The sequence below is a fragment of the Mya arenaria genome, chromosome 10 (assembly GCF_026914265.1).
Source record: "Mya arenaria isolate MELC-2E11 chromosome 10, ASM2691426v1".
Lineage (NCBI taxonomy): Eukaryota > Metazoa > Mollusca > Bivalvia > Myida > Myidae > Mya > Mya arenaria.
The window spans coordinates 8,616,588-8,635,375 of NC_069131.1; the positions used below are offsets into that span (position 1 = coordinate 8,616,588).

General features: G+C 33.7%; 1 protein-coding gene across 2 annotated transcripts; it reads left to right on the forward strand.

Annotated features, from left to right (window-relative positions):
- The first annotated feature begins 5,479 nt into the window (after nt 1–5,479).
- On the forward strand, nt 5,480–13,818 carry LOC128205362 (multiple epidermal growth factor-like domains protein 10). 2 transcript variants are annotated; one of them, XM_052906942.1, is made up of 5 exons: nt 5,480–5,609; nt 7,778–8,947; nt 11,207–11,342; nt 11,931–12,016; nt 12,542–13,818. In XM_052906942.1, exons 1-5 carry the CDS (start codon nt 5,537–5,539, stop codon nt 12,667–12,669), a joined length of 1,593 nt encoding a protein of 530 aa, XP_052762902.1. In that variant the 5' UTR covers nt 5,480–5,536; the 3' UTR covers nt 12,670–13,818. The 2 variants fall into 2 exon arrangements, with proteins under 2 accessions (XP_052762902.1, XP_052762903.1); XM_052906943.1 differs by having other exon boundaries at nt 11,210–11,342.
- Nucleotides 13,819–18,788: the final 4,970 nt, after the last annotated feature.

Sequence of the window (18,788 nt, forward strand, 5' to 3'; positions counted from 1 at the left end):
GCACATATTAAAATAGTTCATGCAACTAATCTGCTTACAATACTTTCTGGGCTCAGATGTTGAACGTGCTACGTTTTCAAGTAACCCAAACACAAAACATAAACTATATGTCTGTTGCCTTTTACCCATACATACATGCTCTGGATTGATATGACCACAAAAGCCATGCCAGTAGAGCTTAGGCCCTTTTGGGCCTCTTGTTTATATAAACACTAAGCTGATAAAGTGGAAAAATCTTATTTTGCTTTGAAAAAATCTTAATAGAGTAGGCAGGCCATTTTTATGGTGCTGTCTTATATATATATATATATATATATATATATATATAGATATATATATATATATATATATATATATATATATATATATATATATATATATATATATATATATATATATATATATATATATATATATATGTGTGTGTGTGTGTGTGTGTGTGTATATATAAAAACCTTACTTGGTCAGATTAATCCAATGCATGAGGAAATAATGGCTCCTTAAAAGTTTGCGGCTTACCGATTGATGGAAATGGCTATTTCTGCTTTTTATGAAAACACCACTGGTGCTTATACTCATTCTAAAAGTGTTTAATATATCATTGCCAAACTTTCAGTATATGTGTTGCATACAGCCTGAAATTGAACTATAGGAGTTTTGAAGTCTGTTTTTGCAAAAATATTATATGAAAATACTGTTTTGAAGAGATACAGTGTATGCTTGGTTAGTGTCTATATGAAACATATAGTTAGAATAACTGTGGTCTTAGGCCATACTTACATATTTTTAACAACGGTGACTTCATTTGTTAGTGTGATAGTCTCTTCATCTGCGTCAATGCAAAACAAATTGACCTTTGTTTATTATATTCTGAGTTTAAAATAGGTGTTAATCTGTTTCAGATCGGAATTCATCACTATAGTACCGTATTCACCAGTAAGGTTTTATCCAGGATACCAGATTGGCATCTGGGATTGATCTCTTCAGTAAGTTGGATTCACCAGTAACGTTTTATCCAGGATACCAGAGTGGCATCAGGATTTGATCACTTCAGTACTGTATTCACCAGTAACATTCCATCCAGGATACCAGAGCTGGCATATGGGATAATCATTTCAGTACCCTATATCAGAGTGCATTATGTATCTTGGATCAATGACTGCAGTACTGTAATCATCATGAACAATTGAAATAAGAGACAAGAATTGCATATGTATCAAATGCAGAGAAATGTGTCAATTTTCTTGGAGAGTATTCCCCTATCAATAGATCAATACATCATAGTTTATTACAGTAATCTTGTCAGTAGGCTGCTAAACTCTTGCTGGGGGGGGGGGGGGGGAGGAGGCAATTTACTATGTCTAAAATACAGTGACATTGTTAAAATTAAAACAAAGCCTAATATGTTCTGAACAACTAAGTGTAATGGCAAAGTATATACTTTTTTGTAGTTTTAAACTGAATGAGCTTATGAATGAGCTAATGTAAGCATAATTATAGTACATTTTTGTTCCGATGTTGTGAACAGTTAAATTGCTTTATTGTGCATATATTACAAGGTTACAACATAAATATATATATATCAATAACAAGAACTAATGTTTTGTTGAATAATCTATGTGCTTGTATTTAGCTCACCTGAGCACAAAGTGCTCAAGGTGAGCTATTGTGATCGCCCTGTGTCCGTCATCCGTCGTAGTCGTCTGTTGTCGTCCGTCGTCAACAATTTGACTGTTAACACTCTAGAGGTCACAGTTTGGGCAATATCTTAATGAAACTTGGTCAGAATGTTACTCTCAATAAAATCTTGGACGAGTTCGATATTGGGTCAGCTGGGGTTAAAAACTAGGTCACCCGGTCAAATTAAAGGAAAGCTTGTTAACACTATAGAAGTCACATTTATGACTGTATCTTCAGGAAACTTGATCAGAATGTTAATTTTGATAATCTCTAGGTCAAGTTCGAATCTGGGTCAAGTGTGGTCAAAAACTCGGTCACCTGTTCAAATTGAACGAAAAGCTTGTTAATACTCCTGGCCCCAATTTCTCGATACTTCTTAAGCTTAACAGGCTTAAGTAGCTTTTAATATTTCAATAACTCAAAATGCATACTTGAATGGAATTTTGATAAATGAAAAATGGTTTAATTTAACTAACATATGGATAATTCCTATCTAAAGTATAAAAACTCTTAAAGAAGTAAATATTATCCAAATTATTGAAAACCAAAAATAGTGAGTTTAGCTTAATCCGGTTATAAGGGACTTTAGAAGTTTCGAGAAATTGAGGCCTGAGGTCTCATTTACGACTTTTTATTCCTGAAAGATGGTCAGAATGTTTATATTGATTAGCTCTAGGCCAAGTTCGATCTTGGTCATGTGCAGTCAAAAACTAGGTCACCAGGCCAAGTAATAGGAAAAGCATGTTAACACTCTAGAGGCCACATTTATGACCATATGTTCATGGAACTTGATCAGATTGTTATTCTTGATGATCTGTTTGGATTAGATGAGCGATACAGGGCCTTCAGGGCCCTCTTGTTTTTTAACTGTTATAGATGTATAATTCAGTTTAAAGACTCATACATTAAATAATTAAATATTTTCATACTTTCTGCATACATCGTTATATTCAATGATGGAATGGTGCTAACAACATCAGCTACAGGGAATTTATATTCATTTTAAACTGCTGAGGTGGTCAAACCATTTTTCCAGGTTATTTGCAGAACCTTAAAACTCTAAAATATACACAATGCTGTTTTACATATTAAAATAGTTTAGTACAGGTTAATCGTCAGATAACTGTAATAAATAGTTGTAAGTAAACTCAATCTGTTTCGTTTACCTTTTTATGTTTAAAGTAGGAATCATTTATTTGTACTGTAAATGCTTGTATGATATTCAGTATTAGGTATATTATACTTGTGTTTGTTATTATGAGTTTTTTCAAACATTAAAATATTAAATTTGCTTTGCATTGCCTTAACCTTACTTGTTATGCACCTTAATAATCTAACTGGTGTAGTCAAAGTCATAGTATGTCATATAAAATGAATTTTGCCTTTGACACTTGTTTACCTAAGAAAAAATGTACTGCATTAGCAGTTCCTGCAGTTGATAACATACCTAGAGCCCGTCTAAGGCAGTGCCTTATTTCATATTATCTAAACACATATGAACACAGTCTTCATTATGATGTATTTGCGTAATGGCCCGGTTTAAATCATCGTAGCAATGTGGTAAACTTAGGGCGTAGACCCTGTGTTTCTAATCGCTAACATTTCCGATAGTTAAGCGTGTGAATAAATTGCGATTTTTCAAGGGAAGTGTTTGCCTATGGTAAAGGGAAATATCTATTGCGTCTGACCAGCGAATTTTATAAATGAAAAGACAGTGTTTGTAGATTACGTTATAGCCGTCTTTCTTACATTTCTACATAAAACATGTTATATATCGATTGTTTAACTATCCACAGACATCAAACGATACCTTTATTGTTGTGCAGATACAGCTGTTCTGCTTAACACAGCCGTCCTTAGCAGTGTGTCCATCTGCCATTGGGTGTTTCGCCCTTTATCTCGGTACACCCTCTAGATGACGGGGTATGTTGTGATGGTCGGTCACTACCTCGTCCATGTTGGATTCAAAGTCGTTTCACTGCGTCGTAGCCAGAGCCAACTGGATGCCCTCTCTGCAGCTCTCCAAATAGCGTGGACGGCTGTCTTTCTGACTTTCTTTACTAAAATAATTAAGGAAAATTGAAAGAAATGAATTATTGATAAGTTTTTTTTTCAAACAAAACATTAATTCATATACCCGTTTCCATTTAACATTGTTAGCATGTATTCCATCCTAGCTATTGAGGACAAGGAAAATGTCAAACGGACTGCATAAAGGAGGGTCTACCGAAGGGTCTCCTAACGGTTAACAAAGCATTGCGACAGCGATACATAGTATAGTCATGATTTCAAGCGATGGGCATTATTCTAGTCGATGAAAGGTGAAGAAAGGTTGATATAATGACATAAAATATTGACAAATATATTGCCAACGGTAACGGTATGGTTATGTTTAGAATGGGTTCGTTTGCAATCCCGATAGTTTCTTTTTTTAATGTCTATTCTAGTAGCAAAATGCAAATTGAATATAAAATGTTATTATATTATAAGAATTAAAAAAAAATGTGTTGATCTTCAATAAGGCAAATTTGTCTTAACTTATTTTAGACAATTTTAAAACTATAATATTTATTATCTGGTCCTTCCCTATTCAAATAAAGTAACCTTCATTTTGGCAGCAAGCCCCTAACGAATCACCGGCGTAGTTATTTCGGCGACCTACTTATAATCTAAATGTTATATACACGAATGCGCACTACACATTTCCCATCAAAACAATATCAAACGTTACGATACAAACATGATGTGTGTGAAAGACAAATAAACACTTTGTATATAACAATAAAACAAGAATGAAAATAGATTGAAAACACAAATAACTTTAAAGTAATTAAAAATCCAGTAACATCGATTATATCCAAACGTGTAAAACGCATGGTAACGTACAGTCAGTCTACAACAATACAGACAAGTACACAGTATCAGTTAAGGAATTTACAAATGTAAATAGCAAAACTGATTTTTAAGTTTTGAAATCAAGTAGTAAGATATGATACGCGCTAGGTTTTATTAAATAATTGACGGCCAAATATTAAAAAAAATATTTAGCAAACGTAGTAATTTCAGTTTAAAGATGAGAATGCCCCTTGAGTGTGTTTGGGGAGGTACTATCAGATCCATAGCCTCAAATTATCGAAGGTTAAAGGGACTGTGTCACAGAGTTGCACCAAAAAAAGTTTTTTTCTGTAACGAATCTTAGGACATTTATCTAAAAGAATGTGTTACGCTTTGATGTTTCAAATGTAAAAAAAGATTGTGTCGGAGACCGTGTTCGAATCCGCGTCGCCAAAAATGAAGTCCAGCGTCTTCCTTACTGAGCTAGGCTTACACTATACGGGTGACATAGTTAAGCTATAAACCTACCTCGGTAATAACACGTGATAACACCGACTAGCTAATCACGCATAAGGAATGAAATCTACCTGGTAGACATACCTTAGACATTATCTTTTTTTTTATGGAAAAATACGAAATAACTGCCAAACTAAAATAAATTGTAAACTATGTGATACTTCAATTAGTAAGTTTCAATGCATTGTACTTATCGATGCCAAGTTTATGTCATTATTCGACAAAAAAAAAATCGCTATTTTATCATCTGTGGGACAGTCCCTTGAAATATTTCATTTATTTTTGTAAGAATTTGTTGCTCAAATAGTTAAAATAATATCGTGTGGATCGCGGTATTCTTTCTGACGTGAGAGCCTTCACCCGTTTAAACTAATGCAGTGTAGCATAGCAAATACTTTAGTGAACTTCCTTGTTCAGGTCGCCTTAAATTATCTATAAGCTACTTGCAAGAAGGAATATTTTGGGACTGTATGTGTCTTATAATTATTTTTCTTTCGTCTATAATATGAATATCATTTTACTCACGGTGTTCTTTTTTGTTACATTATATCTGCCGTTGGATGTTTGCGAGTCTACTGGTAAGAACTTTTCTTTTTACTACGATAGTATAAGCTAGTCATGGAGCGAAAATCTCTTAATAACTAATCGTTTTAATTACATTTCTAAATAATTATAAGGAATTATTAAAAATAACGTCTCGACTGTTCCACTTAAAACAAAATTTAGATAACTAAGGTATGATAATATACATTATTGTTAATCGGATATTTATGCAATACCTTAATAAGGGTCTAAGGATAAAATGACGATCATGATCTTAAAGGTAAACTTTTAAACCACCTTGATAAGGTATACCTGTCGCAGTTCAATTTTATGGTTTTATGCTCTTATTTGAAACACAATTCAGTCATTTAAATGCTGAAAACTTATACCGTTAGTCATTTTTATATAAATAAACACGAATTAGTTATTAATAAACTGCAAACTTTCTTAGGTATTTTTTTTTCAAATTTATATGAATATATCGAAAGGATGACAAAAGTGCATCATATTGATATATCATAAACAGTATCTCAACTTGGAACAACACCATATTTCTATGATTAACTTTTAATATTTAGTGATATACGTACACATCAGACCTCAGCATTTTTTGTAAAATGAGACTCATTCTAAATGTACATTATTAGAACTGAATCATATTTGACATCTAATAATGACATAAGGATGTAAAATATTGATAACTTTTAATTTAATACACTATAGATATTAAAAACAAATCATTTTAATGAGCTGGTAGTTTTGTTACAAACCAGTCCATGTTCCGCATTTTCCAAAACACACGACTGATTTGTTTCCCTTGGCGTTGTTATTCTCGTTGAAGTTGCTTCCCTTGGTACTAGCTTTCGGTATTAAAATAGAAAATGGCGATGCAGCGGAAGCCAGTCAATTAAAAACTCAACTTTCGTGTCCACGTAGTTTAGACTATTCAGTAACAGACATTAATTTTCCGAGGTTTTCCGTCCTCTGACATGGGTTATAACGAGTAAAACATATGGATTCTGATTAATCGATCGTAGTCTTCAAATGATACCTGTAAATTGAAAGTTAACAAAAGAAAATGGTATTGAAAGTTACGTTGCCAAGCCAAGGCCTCCAATTTGCTTGGCTAATTTTGATCAATGAGAATTAACACGTGTATGGTTATCTCAATGATAAAAGCAACCATACAACGGGCAGAACGTAGACCAGATTCCTTAAAAACGGCAGCGCGTAGAAAAGAAATTCGCGCTTCGTATAAACTACTTAAAAGCGTTAAAGAAGACACAAGGGATAAAGTTAAAATGTTCAACTAAAAACTATGATTCAGTTCCGCACAGTTACTTTGTACTCGTAACGTGGCTTATATTTACTTACAGGCTTTATAAGCTAGATTTCTTTTACTTCAAGGCTTTGTTAACTGGCTTCCTAATACTTATATGCTTTATAACCCTGTCTCTGATTACTTACAGTCTAAAGAACCTGGTTTCTTATTACTTACATGCCTTATAACCTGGCTCTGTAGTACTTACAGTCTATATAACCTGACTTTTCATTACTTACATACTTTATAACCTTGCTTTCTAATACTTACAGTCTATATAACTTGGCTTCTTATAACTTACGGGCTTTATAACCTTGATTTCTAATTCTTATTGTATTTATAACCTGGCTTTTCACTTACAGGCCTTATAACATGGTTTCTTAATACTACTTTGCTTAATACGTCGGCATACATGTAATAAGTAAGTTAAAAGAAGCAAGATTTTAAAGCCTTGATGTAATACGAAACCATTTCATAAAGCCTGGCGCCTGATTACTTCTAAGCTTAATAACATGTTGTTTTAATACAAAAAGGCTTTATACCCTGACGTCGTGTTACTTTCTCCTGGTTTAATTAACCGCCTAAAATGCATTATTTACTGGCATCATATTGCATACAGGCTAAATGAACTTGATTCTTATTTCTTCCAGACTATCTTATGTAATGAAATTTGATTGCCGTGAAAAGATTGTCCACCTAAAGTCGAAGAGTTATTAACATTAATATTATAAATAATGACTGGCTCCGGTATACAAATTAAAGTTAAATCACAAATGAGCATATCACCACCAATAAACCAATAAAATGAGAAAAAGAGATGTGTACTCATTAAGAAATAAGCATGTTTTATTACAATTTTGTTTTGTTTTGTTTTTCATGTAGACAGCCACTGTCCTGTATTTTGCGAATCATGTAACGGGGTCGGAAGTAACCTAGTGTGCTATTGCAAATCAGGAGAGTTTTATTTTAACGACGCGTGTGCTCAATGTCGTATTGTTGGGATAAACTGTACAAGCTGTAGCAATGTGTCTCGGTGTGAAGAATGCGATATTGGGAAATGGGGTTTACGGTGTTACCAGGACTGTGGAGCGGGTTGTAAAGATGGAATATGCAATTCTTTAGACGGATCGTGTACTTGCATTCAAGGATATACCGGGTATGACTGCAAATCTCAATGTTCATCATATTGCCTGGGTAACACTTGCCTGAACAATGGCCACTGCAATTGCACCTCAGGATATTATTTACCAACGTGTACTGCAAAATGTTACTCCGCTTGTAAAGAATGCACGAACAGTAGTTCCTGCTCTTTATGTCCGTCTGGAAAATTTGGACAGTTTTGTGATAAGAGCTGTGACATAATGATTAAGGATTGTATTGATATGAACTGTCCACAGGCATGCACATCATGTGTTGACAGTGAACACTGTAATGGCTGCAATGTTGGCAGATTTGGATCAACCTGTAACAACAAGTGCTCCGCTAACTGTTTCGGTGGCTGTATCCAGTCGTCAGGTGTTTGTAACGCATGTCCACGGGGATATTACGGATCAAATTGTGAACAAGCATGTTACTATTGTGGTGAAAGTGATTGTACACAAAATGGAGAATGTAACAATTGCTACCCAGGATATTATGGTACATTTTGTAATTTAACATGTTCTTTTACATGTTCTGCAAATTGCAATCAAACAGACGGATCATGCACTAAATGCAAAGACGGATACTACGGACATTACTGTAGTTCAGCGTGTAGCACTACATGTGAAGAGGGAAAGTGTGACATACAATCAGGGCGTTGTATGGAATGCTCTTCGTCATCGTACTACGGCGACTTTTGCAACACAACCTGTAGCTCTGCATGTTCAACAAATGGATGCGAAAGACAAACTGGTAGCTGTTTTGGATGTATACCTAATTATTATGGGTCAACGTGTGAAAACGTCTGCTCTGAGAATTGTGCAAATTCCACAACAGAATCAAAATGTGACTCAAAGGGAAAGTGCATTAGCGGATGTATTGATGGGTTTACTGGCGATACGTGTACAACTGGTATGTACAGAATTTGCATGTGTGTATTAACGTGTTTCATCTATGTCTGTCAGATTTCCACTATATTCTCTATATATTACTTAACCTTTATCTTCCATACAAAATTAGCAGGATCCGTATTCACATACTATACATTATCACTTAAGTATGCATTTATGATATAGACTAGAAGCTCGCTTTTCTACAAAAGAGATAAATTTTGTTTATGAACTTGAAATATTTTGTGTTAGTTTCTGGCTTGTTTCATAGATACCTTGAATGGGGAGTACTCTCATAACTGGTTATCAACTTGAAAGGATGACAATATATGGGTAATAAGTTGGTTTCTTATTCAAAAATGAATTATTGCAAATAAATATAATATTATTATTTTTGGGTCTTTCAAAACGCATTTAGGTAATTCATGGAATACTACAATGTTCAAAAATAGCAAAATTCGAATAAGAATTAAGCAACCAGTCCCGTTTTATTTTTCAAAGATCGCAAAATTTTAAATTAAGACTTAAAAATTGTTATGTATTTAAAGTGTCCCAACAACGCATTACAGCTTATTTCTAACATCTAATTGAATTTCTGTCAAGTATAGTCAAAGACTATAAAAAAACTAGTAGGGAACTGGTTCCTTAAATAAGGAACTGGTTCCTTAAATAAGGAACTGGTTCTTTAATAATTATTCAAAATATGGTATCGAAAGTGAACATGAAATCTCTTTAATTTTTAAAGAAAAAGTAATGCCATCAATCTTAAGGAAAGAAAAAGCAAAAGTTCAATACGGAGTTAGGAGCTACATTCATTTGTTTCAATTTCTATTGTTGCCGCAATATCTATGCAAAGTTTCTAAACAAACAGTTTACACAAACGCGTTTTCTATTCAAGCGCTACTTATTTCTAAAGTGCTAAACAAACGCACCAGGCTCCGAATATGTAATAAGGAACTTTTATTCCTTATTCAAACGCTTATAGCTTATAGCTTAAATAAACGGTCAAATGTCCTGTGTTCCTTTTGTAAAGTGTTTTGACAAAATAACTACGCAGCATTGATCTACACAGAACGTTTGTACAAATTCATTATCTCTTAAAGCGGTCTCAGTACATACATTGCTTAATAAGCATTATGCTCTGAATACAAAACAGAAAAAACGTACAATTTCAGCATGTTTATTTAATTATGTTTTGAAGAAACAACTGTGCAACACTGATCTTCAACATCTGCACAAATGGATTGTATTTTCAAACAGTTCTTGTTCTAAACGTGATTTAAAAACGCATCAAGCTCCCTATAAGAGATAACGCACTGATTCGCATTGATTTTTTATTCAAACGCGAATACAGAATAAATACGCTGATTTATTTAATTTGACGAAATAGCTATGTGAAGACGTCACATATGAGGTTAGCACAAATGTATAATTGTATATTTAAAGGGATTGTACTCCGTATGATGAAATAGCGAAAAAAAAAATTGTCGAAAACTGACATAAACTTTGAATCGACGTGTACAATGCGTTGAAACTTACTGAAGTACCACATGGTTTACAATTAATTTATTTTTCGCAGTTTTTTCGTATTTTTCCATTTAAAAAGATTACTAGGTATGTCTACCTAGTAGAATTCATTCCTCATGCGTGATTGGCTAGTCGATGTTATCACGTGATATTACCAAGTTAAGTATATAGCTTAAATATTCCAACTGTTTTGGGTAAGCCTTCGTAGCACAGTGGATACAACACTGGACTGCAATTTTGGCGACACAAGTTCGAACCCGGTCTCCGACTCTTTTTTCACATTTTGGTATTTTTGTACATTTATGATATCAAAGAGTAGAACATTTTATTAAATAATTGTCCTGAGATTCGTTACAGAAAAAAAACTTTTTTTGGTGCCAATCTGGTGTACAGTCCCTTAAAGCATTGCTCAATTCTCATGCAAAAGGCTGTTGTTGATTTGACTAATATCCGGTTTCATGTTCACATGCTAATGTAAATTTTGAATGAGGTTTAAGAAGTTTATTCATAAAAGGAAAAAGGCAAAAGGACACAATATTACCAGTAGAATATTAAGTTACCAGAACAGCAGAGGGCGTTGTATTACTCAGTTGTAACACACTCGAGTAAGACTAGACTGGTAAGTATTGAATAACTGTAGTAATAATTTAATAATTATGCATCCCTTGCAGCAGTCAATGATCACGTTGTTTATAGAAACGTGAATACAACGTCTCATAATTCTAAACAAATAATTATACATCATGGGTTTTAGAAGGCCGTAGCCAACAAACTGAAGAAACTAACTCTGGTTCTGTGATCGGTGGAGCGGTTGGTGGTGTGCTTGGCGTGTGTGCTGTCGTAGCGCTAGTGGTGGTTGTCCTGGTATTGAAGAAAAAAGGGATTCTTTGGTAAATCTGTCCTTATAAACGTACCTATAGATACCTTAAATACAATAAATAATCACAATATGTTTTACTCGTAATTTGAACTTATGCGCTGTATTATTATCAATTTTATTTTACGATTGTTATTATTATGTTCTTGTTACTAATAATGTTTTAAAATATGTTTAGGTACGACACTTAAGAATCAATATATTTGTATGATATAAACATACGGATGTGAAAAATTGAAATAGAAAAGAAAGCAAATCGTTGAACTCATTATCTCTGGTTCTGGAGTCAATAACTTTATCGACTATACTACTTGGGACTTAAACGAGGTGGATATTAGAATATAAACACATGCATTAATGGCAGCGGAATTTGTCAACGTTGCGTTATTTTTAGGCAAATTGAATCTTCAGCACTTTAGAACAAATTTATCATGTTGCCGGCGGTTTCCGTTAAAAGCTGTTTGGTAATTAGATGTGTTTTAAACAGGTCCATTTTACCCTTTTCTGTATTACATCGTTTTTAAATATCAAATGAGAGCGAATAAGTCGGAATGCCAATGACATTGATAGTTTAACGTTTTCATTTTCATTTTCCATACAGGAAGGAGAGCAAGAAGACGTATGAGGATATAACACCAGAAAGAAGCAAAGATGAACCCTACACAACATTGGCAGCTGCAAGCACGAGTATACCTATTTTGTTCCTTGTATTTTTGTCATACTGTCAGTGTAAATTTAATACATCATAGTAATAAGTGTTTTAGTGACAACATGTTATTCCTTATAATTTAACAATTATCAAAAGCAATACACATTGTGACTACAATTGAGTTTCCTGCTACATTTTAAAGCATTGCCTTCGAATACCACAGGTAACAAGACATCATTTTTATATACCTTTTTCAGATACATTGATGATCTGAAGGTGCTCATTTTGGCGCCTGAATTGTTCAAGTTAAAATGTTACAGAGAGTATTCAAAAATGTTGTGGACAACAAAATAATGACCATATGCATATATGATAGTTTCTATATAAACCAATCTTAAATCAAATTACGCAGTAGTACAAACTAATAAAAACAAATATTAAACCAATTCAAACTATTTTTGTTGGCCAAAATATATGAGATCGAGAGCATTGTTAATAATAGCATCATTCCACACTAAATGTTTTAGATGCTTATTTAATAACCTGCATCATTTCCGTTACAGCCGAGTACGAACTACCCGATTCGGAGCCAAGGTCCGAGCTGACCATCGAAGGTGAAGACAACGGGGTGTATTACAATGATGAGAGGGCCTACTACAAGAACGTCGGGGGAAATGTTCATAAAACATGAAAATGTACACAAACAGATAGTGCACACGTGTCTAAAGTATGTTTCCACCGGAGTACATTTTACAACTGCTTACTAATTACATCAGCGCTATGTTTGGTTCAGATTTAACTGCATTACGAGGGTATCCATGAACACTGCACAAATTATAAAAATGTTTCGAGTCATTAAAATAATTTTGTAGGTCTACAAGAACGTCTCGTTCCAACATTTGTATCATATAACCCATGCTATGTGTTTTTAAGTTTTTGATGCAAAAATGCAAAGTATTGAAGTTGTGCATGTTTATGCTTCAACAAGACATCTATTGGTTCCTGCTAGTGGTTATAACGATGCAGTTTTAGCTGACTTAGACAGATTCCCTATTAATATCAAATATTATAAATATGAAGAATGATAGATATATTAAAAACGTTAAGATATGTTGTTTGACTATGATAGCATTGGCTTTTTAATCGTGATGGCCAAACATAAAAATAACTTGTATACCAATGGGTTTGGATATATATAGGAACGACAAAATGTTTGTTATATAAAAACTGTTTGCATATCAATACAAGACCAGTTTAAACGGACCTGGTTGGAAATGTTTCATAAATACCATTTTTTTTCATTATGAAAATCTTAAGAATAACGATGAAGTCGAAAGTGCAAAGGTATGATAGATATTATCAAATTAAAACTTGTTTTGCCAAAGGTAGAAGTTCCAGTCAGTACCTAGCCATTTTAAGGGGAAGGCATTATAAAATCTACCGATAATATCGGTATTGTCAATATTGTGAATTTATTGTTGAAGACGAATTCCATGTTTTACCTGTGTGTCAATTGTATGGACGCGTACGGGTTATACATATATACCAAGCTTGAAATATGAACTTTTCGAACATTCAACAATTTGTTGTCATGACAGAATTAATTGATTTGAAAACACTGCTTTATTTGTTTATTATGCATTTTACTTGCGAAACGATTATATATCTGACTAATATTCTCTTATATTAGAATAACATAAAATATGTACTAGAATCATTTATCAAGGTAACAATATTATACAATTGCATTATGTTTATGTATTCTATCCTGAAGTACATAATTTTGATATTGTCGAACCTGTTATACCTGTTATACATGTTACAATGATATATGCTCTTTATAAATGATTAAGCCGGGGCAATATATATTATAATAGTAAACATATACTTGTTTACATGAATAAAAGACAGTGTATATACCATACCAACAATAAGTAATACATGTATAAACCAAACAGCCCAAACATATATAGACACTAAAAAAAACAGACACTGAACTATCGAAACAGACACTGAACAACGGAACAGACACGAAACAAAACAAACGGAAACTGAACAAACTGGCAGTGAACAAACGAAACAGACAGTGAACAAATTAAACAGGCAGTGAAGAAACGAAACAGGCAGTGAACAAACAAAACAGACACTGAACAAACGAAACAGGCAGTAAACACACGAAACAGGCAGTGAACAAACGAAACAGGCAGTGAACAGAAGCAACAGGCAGTGAACAAACGAAACAGACACGGAAAAAAAACAAACGGACACTGAACAAACTAAACATTCACCGATCAAACAAAACAGACACTGAACAAACGAAACAGGCAGTAAACACACGAAACAGACAGTGAACAAAAAAAACGGACACTGAACAAACTAAACAGACACTGATCAAACAAAACAGGCACTGAACAAACGAAACAGGCAGTGAACTCACGAAACAGACACGGAATAAAAAAACGGACACTGAACAAACTAAACAGACACTAATCAAACAAAAAAGACACTGAACAAACGAAACAGACACGAAACAAAACAAACGGACACTGAACAAACTAAACATACACTGATCAAACAAAACAGACGCTGACCAAACGAAAAAGACACATAACAAATCAAATAGACACTGAACAAACGAAACAGACAAGGAACCAAACAAACGGACACTGAACAAACGAAACAGGCAGTGAACAAACTAAAAAGACACTGATCAAACAAAACGGATACTGAACAAACGAAATAAACACTGAACATACCAAACATACACTGCAAAAACCAAACAGGGACTAAACACACGAAACAGAAACGGAGCAAAACAAAATAACACTGAACAAATTAAACAGGCAATGAACAAACCAAACACACACTGATCAAACAAAACAGACACTGAACAAACGAAACAAACACGGAAGAAAACAAATGGACACTGAACAAACTAAACAGACACTGAACAAACAAAACAGGCAGTGAACAAATGAAACAGATACGGAACAAAACAAACGGACACTGAACAAACGAAACAGACACTGATAAAACAAAACAGACACTGACCAAACGAAATAGACACAGAACAAACCGAACAGACACTGAACAAACGAAACAGACACGGAACAAAACAAACGGACACTAAACAAAACAAACGGACAATGAGTAATCGAAACAGACACTGAACATAAGAACCATACACGAACCAAACGAACAAACACTAAACAAACCAAACATACACTGAACAAATGAAACAGACACTAAACAAACGAAACAAACACTGATCAAATGAGACTGACATTGAACAAAGCAAACGGACACTAAACAAACGAAACAAACTCTAAACAAGCAAAACAGACAATGAATTAACCAATTAAATAATGGAGAAACAAAGCTGCAACTGAACAATCATTACAGTTACTGATCAAATCATAAAAAATGTAAAACAACAACAAGCAAACACTCAGCAAACCAAACAAACACTGAACCAACCAATTGTCGCTGATCAAAGGAAGCATAAACTGATAAAACCAAATATACAGTTTATGGACAAAACAAACACTTAACCAACCACACAGACATCAAACGAAAAACAGTTACAGTGCACAAACAGAACTGGTATTAAACGAAAACTCTATAGTAACTGAACTAACCATACATACATCAAACAAAACAAACAGACACTCAAGCAGAATAAACCACACAGACACTCAACAGAAGAAAATAGATACTATACAAACAAACAGCATACAGACACTAAACAAATGGACAATTTAGACAACAATTTGGACAACAGTGTATTTATAATTATTATTAAATAACTATTACGTATTTGACTCGATACGGGGACAATCAAATCCTAGTACTAATACTAGATCATTGACGACAATATATGCCAAAACTCGCCAAATACCGATTAAAGTCGGCCAATATGAGTTTCCGCCGCTTTGATTGGCTACATAACCTTCCAAAAACAGGATAAGAGAAATGGACCATCTTTATTGGCTGTCGAAACTCGCCCTAATATAAGAAATACCGACTGGTTTGAACAATGTGTGCCTCCTTTAAAACATATTGGGAATTACAAGCCTTTTAAAAACTCTAACTACTTTGTATGGTTTGATATTACAATTGCATTTGACCTGTTGGTTGATATTATGATAATTATCTTTTTGAAAACCGACAAGCTGGCCGTGTAAAGGGAAAAAATTAAACTTTTGGTAAACGATTCACGAAATAAAGACGAAACACAGGCTTCCTTATACAGTATAGTTCTTCATTCATAAGGATGTGCAATGTCACAAAAGGATGCATGTCAAAATCAGCAAAGTCACATCTAGAAGAGCTGACACAATGAATGAATAAGGGATAAATAAGCTGCAGTATGAACTTAAGTTTAAATATATAACCAGAATGCCGTACCGTACCTAACAGTTAATTAATAAAATAATAATAAATTAGTTGATTTAATATTGGCCAAATTATTTGTCCTCGGTCAGCAGTATTTGCCCTCGTCTTTCGGGCTCAGGCAAATACAGCTAACATCGGACAAATAACGGGGCCAATATGAAATCACCTTATTAATACCATTATATTCCTTATTCTTTACTTATAAACTAACGGTGTAAATTTATAAACATTTATTTTATATTAACTCCATTATGAGTTATACAGTTTTACAATTTAGAATAAATAGAGGAAACGTCTACCATAAATCTTACTCACATCAGTAGTGAAGTACAATGTAAACGAAACAACCGCTATTAAATGGATAAAATGCATCTATTAAAATACAACTTGAACACATTTGATGATAAACAAGAAGCCCGAATAACTTAGGTGTTTAAGGTAACTTAGATATCTTTAAAATTACACGAACCAGGAAGTCAGGCAGTTACAGGTGAAACAAAGTGTATACTACAGCCAAATCCACATCTCTTAGCTTAAACGAGTACACTATGGATACTTGTATTGCATTTAAATGTTAAACCTTTGAAAGATATGTTGACAATTGATCATCTGATAAAAATATATTTTAAGGTAATTTGAGTTATAAATCATGGGATTGCCATCTGTAAGCATTTTCTGAGTATAAATACAAATTTAAATTGCCGAAACCTTTGTTTAAGCGTGACATTTATATCGAAGAGTTTTAAGGCCTTCAATTCGAAACTGTGCTTTTAAAAAACTAGCTTTTTACTCAATACCTTCAATCAAGCAATGTTTTTTTTTTTTATTTTGTAAAGCTTCGTAATGTGCGAATGCATATATTGGTTATATATTTCCGTGTGATTAAAAACTTATTTTGCGGGATTTTGTTATTACGCTTTTATTTCTTATGACGGATAGCTTCCATTGAACGAATACATATGAGTTTGTTACCAAAGATAGTGTCTATATCAATATAATTCACCAATACACTATATCCATACTATTCTAATTTGATATCTTATTGAAGACTCGATCCCGGTAAACAATTGATTACTATCGGGGCATTGGTTACCACCGTGTGAAATACAAAAGTTTGAGTTAATATAATACATTTCCCTTTTTGATCAAACCGACCGAATTTGCATTATTTACCAGCACAGCCTCGAAAACATTTACATTCTATATCACATGCTGATACTTAAGTATTTTGACATCCTTGATAACATTTCTGAACACATATTGTTCAATCGAAACCATCTCTGCACCCGTTTAAAGTGACTCTCTTCTTCAAAATCAACACATACACATGTATAACAAACATAAATTTTGACTGATAAACCTTTAACTACTTGCTAAATAATGCATTTTTTGAAAATATTAATTACTGATAACAAGATTGTAGCCGTGTATTTAATAACAGAAAGCGTAAAAATAGTACATGAATGATGAAAGCTAAAAGATTTACTGAGATCTGCTATAGTCTCATAAGTAGAAAAAAAACATGTTTAACGCTCATTTCTTTCAAACTCAACTCGGTATCCTTCATAATAGTATTAATTGTGGTAAATCTTATTTGGGAGAAAGTGTGCATCTCTAAGCAAACGTCTCTCTCTCTCTCGTGTTTACATTCGTTACCAGAACAGTACGGACAACATGTTCAATCACAAACCATTTCAAACACTGAGTTATTTTCACAGCTACTACAGGCACCTGAGTAGCTATCACAAGTACACAAATAATAATCGTGATTGCATGTTTAATTCCCTTCCCACAATAACATGAATAGCATGCATGTAAAATATCATCACAGGTACCATTACAATTTAATAGTCAAGCTTCATTCAAACATTTGCCATGAGGTTGATTGCATTCGAACGACATTGATTACTATAATACCCTGACACACACAACTGAGAATGCCCTTGAAGACCACAAATATCAAAGCAAGTAGGACAACACGTTTACTCACAGCAACTTTCATATATACATATAACACGTAACGTGCGACACACTCCTGTTACGCATTGACAATCATATCCACACGAACTACCGAACTTTCCAGTTTCATACAATGAGCATGACGTTTTTTTAGTACAATCGGAAAAAATAATTGCCACATTTGAAGCCACATAAGAGCCTTGTTTGCGTACATATTTACCGATATCACCAAAACAAGTCGGAAATTCACAAGCACATTTGCTCATCTTGCACCACACATATCACCCTAAAACCCAACCGGGCTGGCATGTGTCAAAATGTTACAGGTGAGACCATGTTTTCATATTCTATACATTGTGTACAATAAATTCCGCTAGAATAGAAGCCGTCATTGCATTTACGGTATGATCCTAAGGCCGCGTTAATGTCATGGTCAAGGCAGTTGGATCCACATTG

Excerpts from the sequence above, each read along its gene's own strand:
- LOC128205362 (XM_052906942.1), top strand. The coding sequence starts at position 5,537 with ATGAATATCATTTTACTCACGGTGTTCTTTTTTGTTACATTATATCTG. Across the intron at positions 8,948-11,206 it reads TGGCGATACGTGTACAACTG|AAGGCCGTAGCCAACAAACT; the intron begins GTATGTACAGAA and ends CATGGGTTTTAG. Across the intron at positions 12,017-12,541 it reads ATTGGCAGCTGCAAGCACGA|CCGAGTACGAACTACCCGAT; the intron begins GTATACCTATTT and ends TTTCCGTTACAG.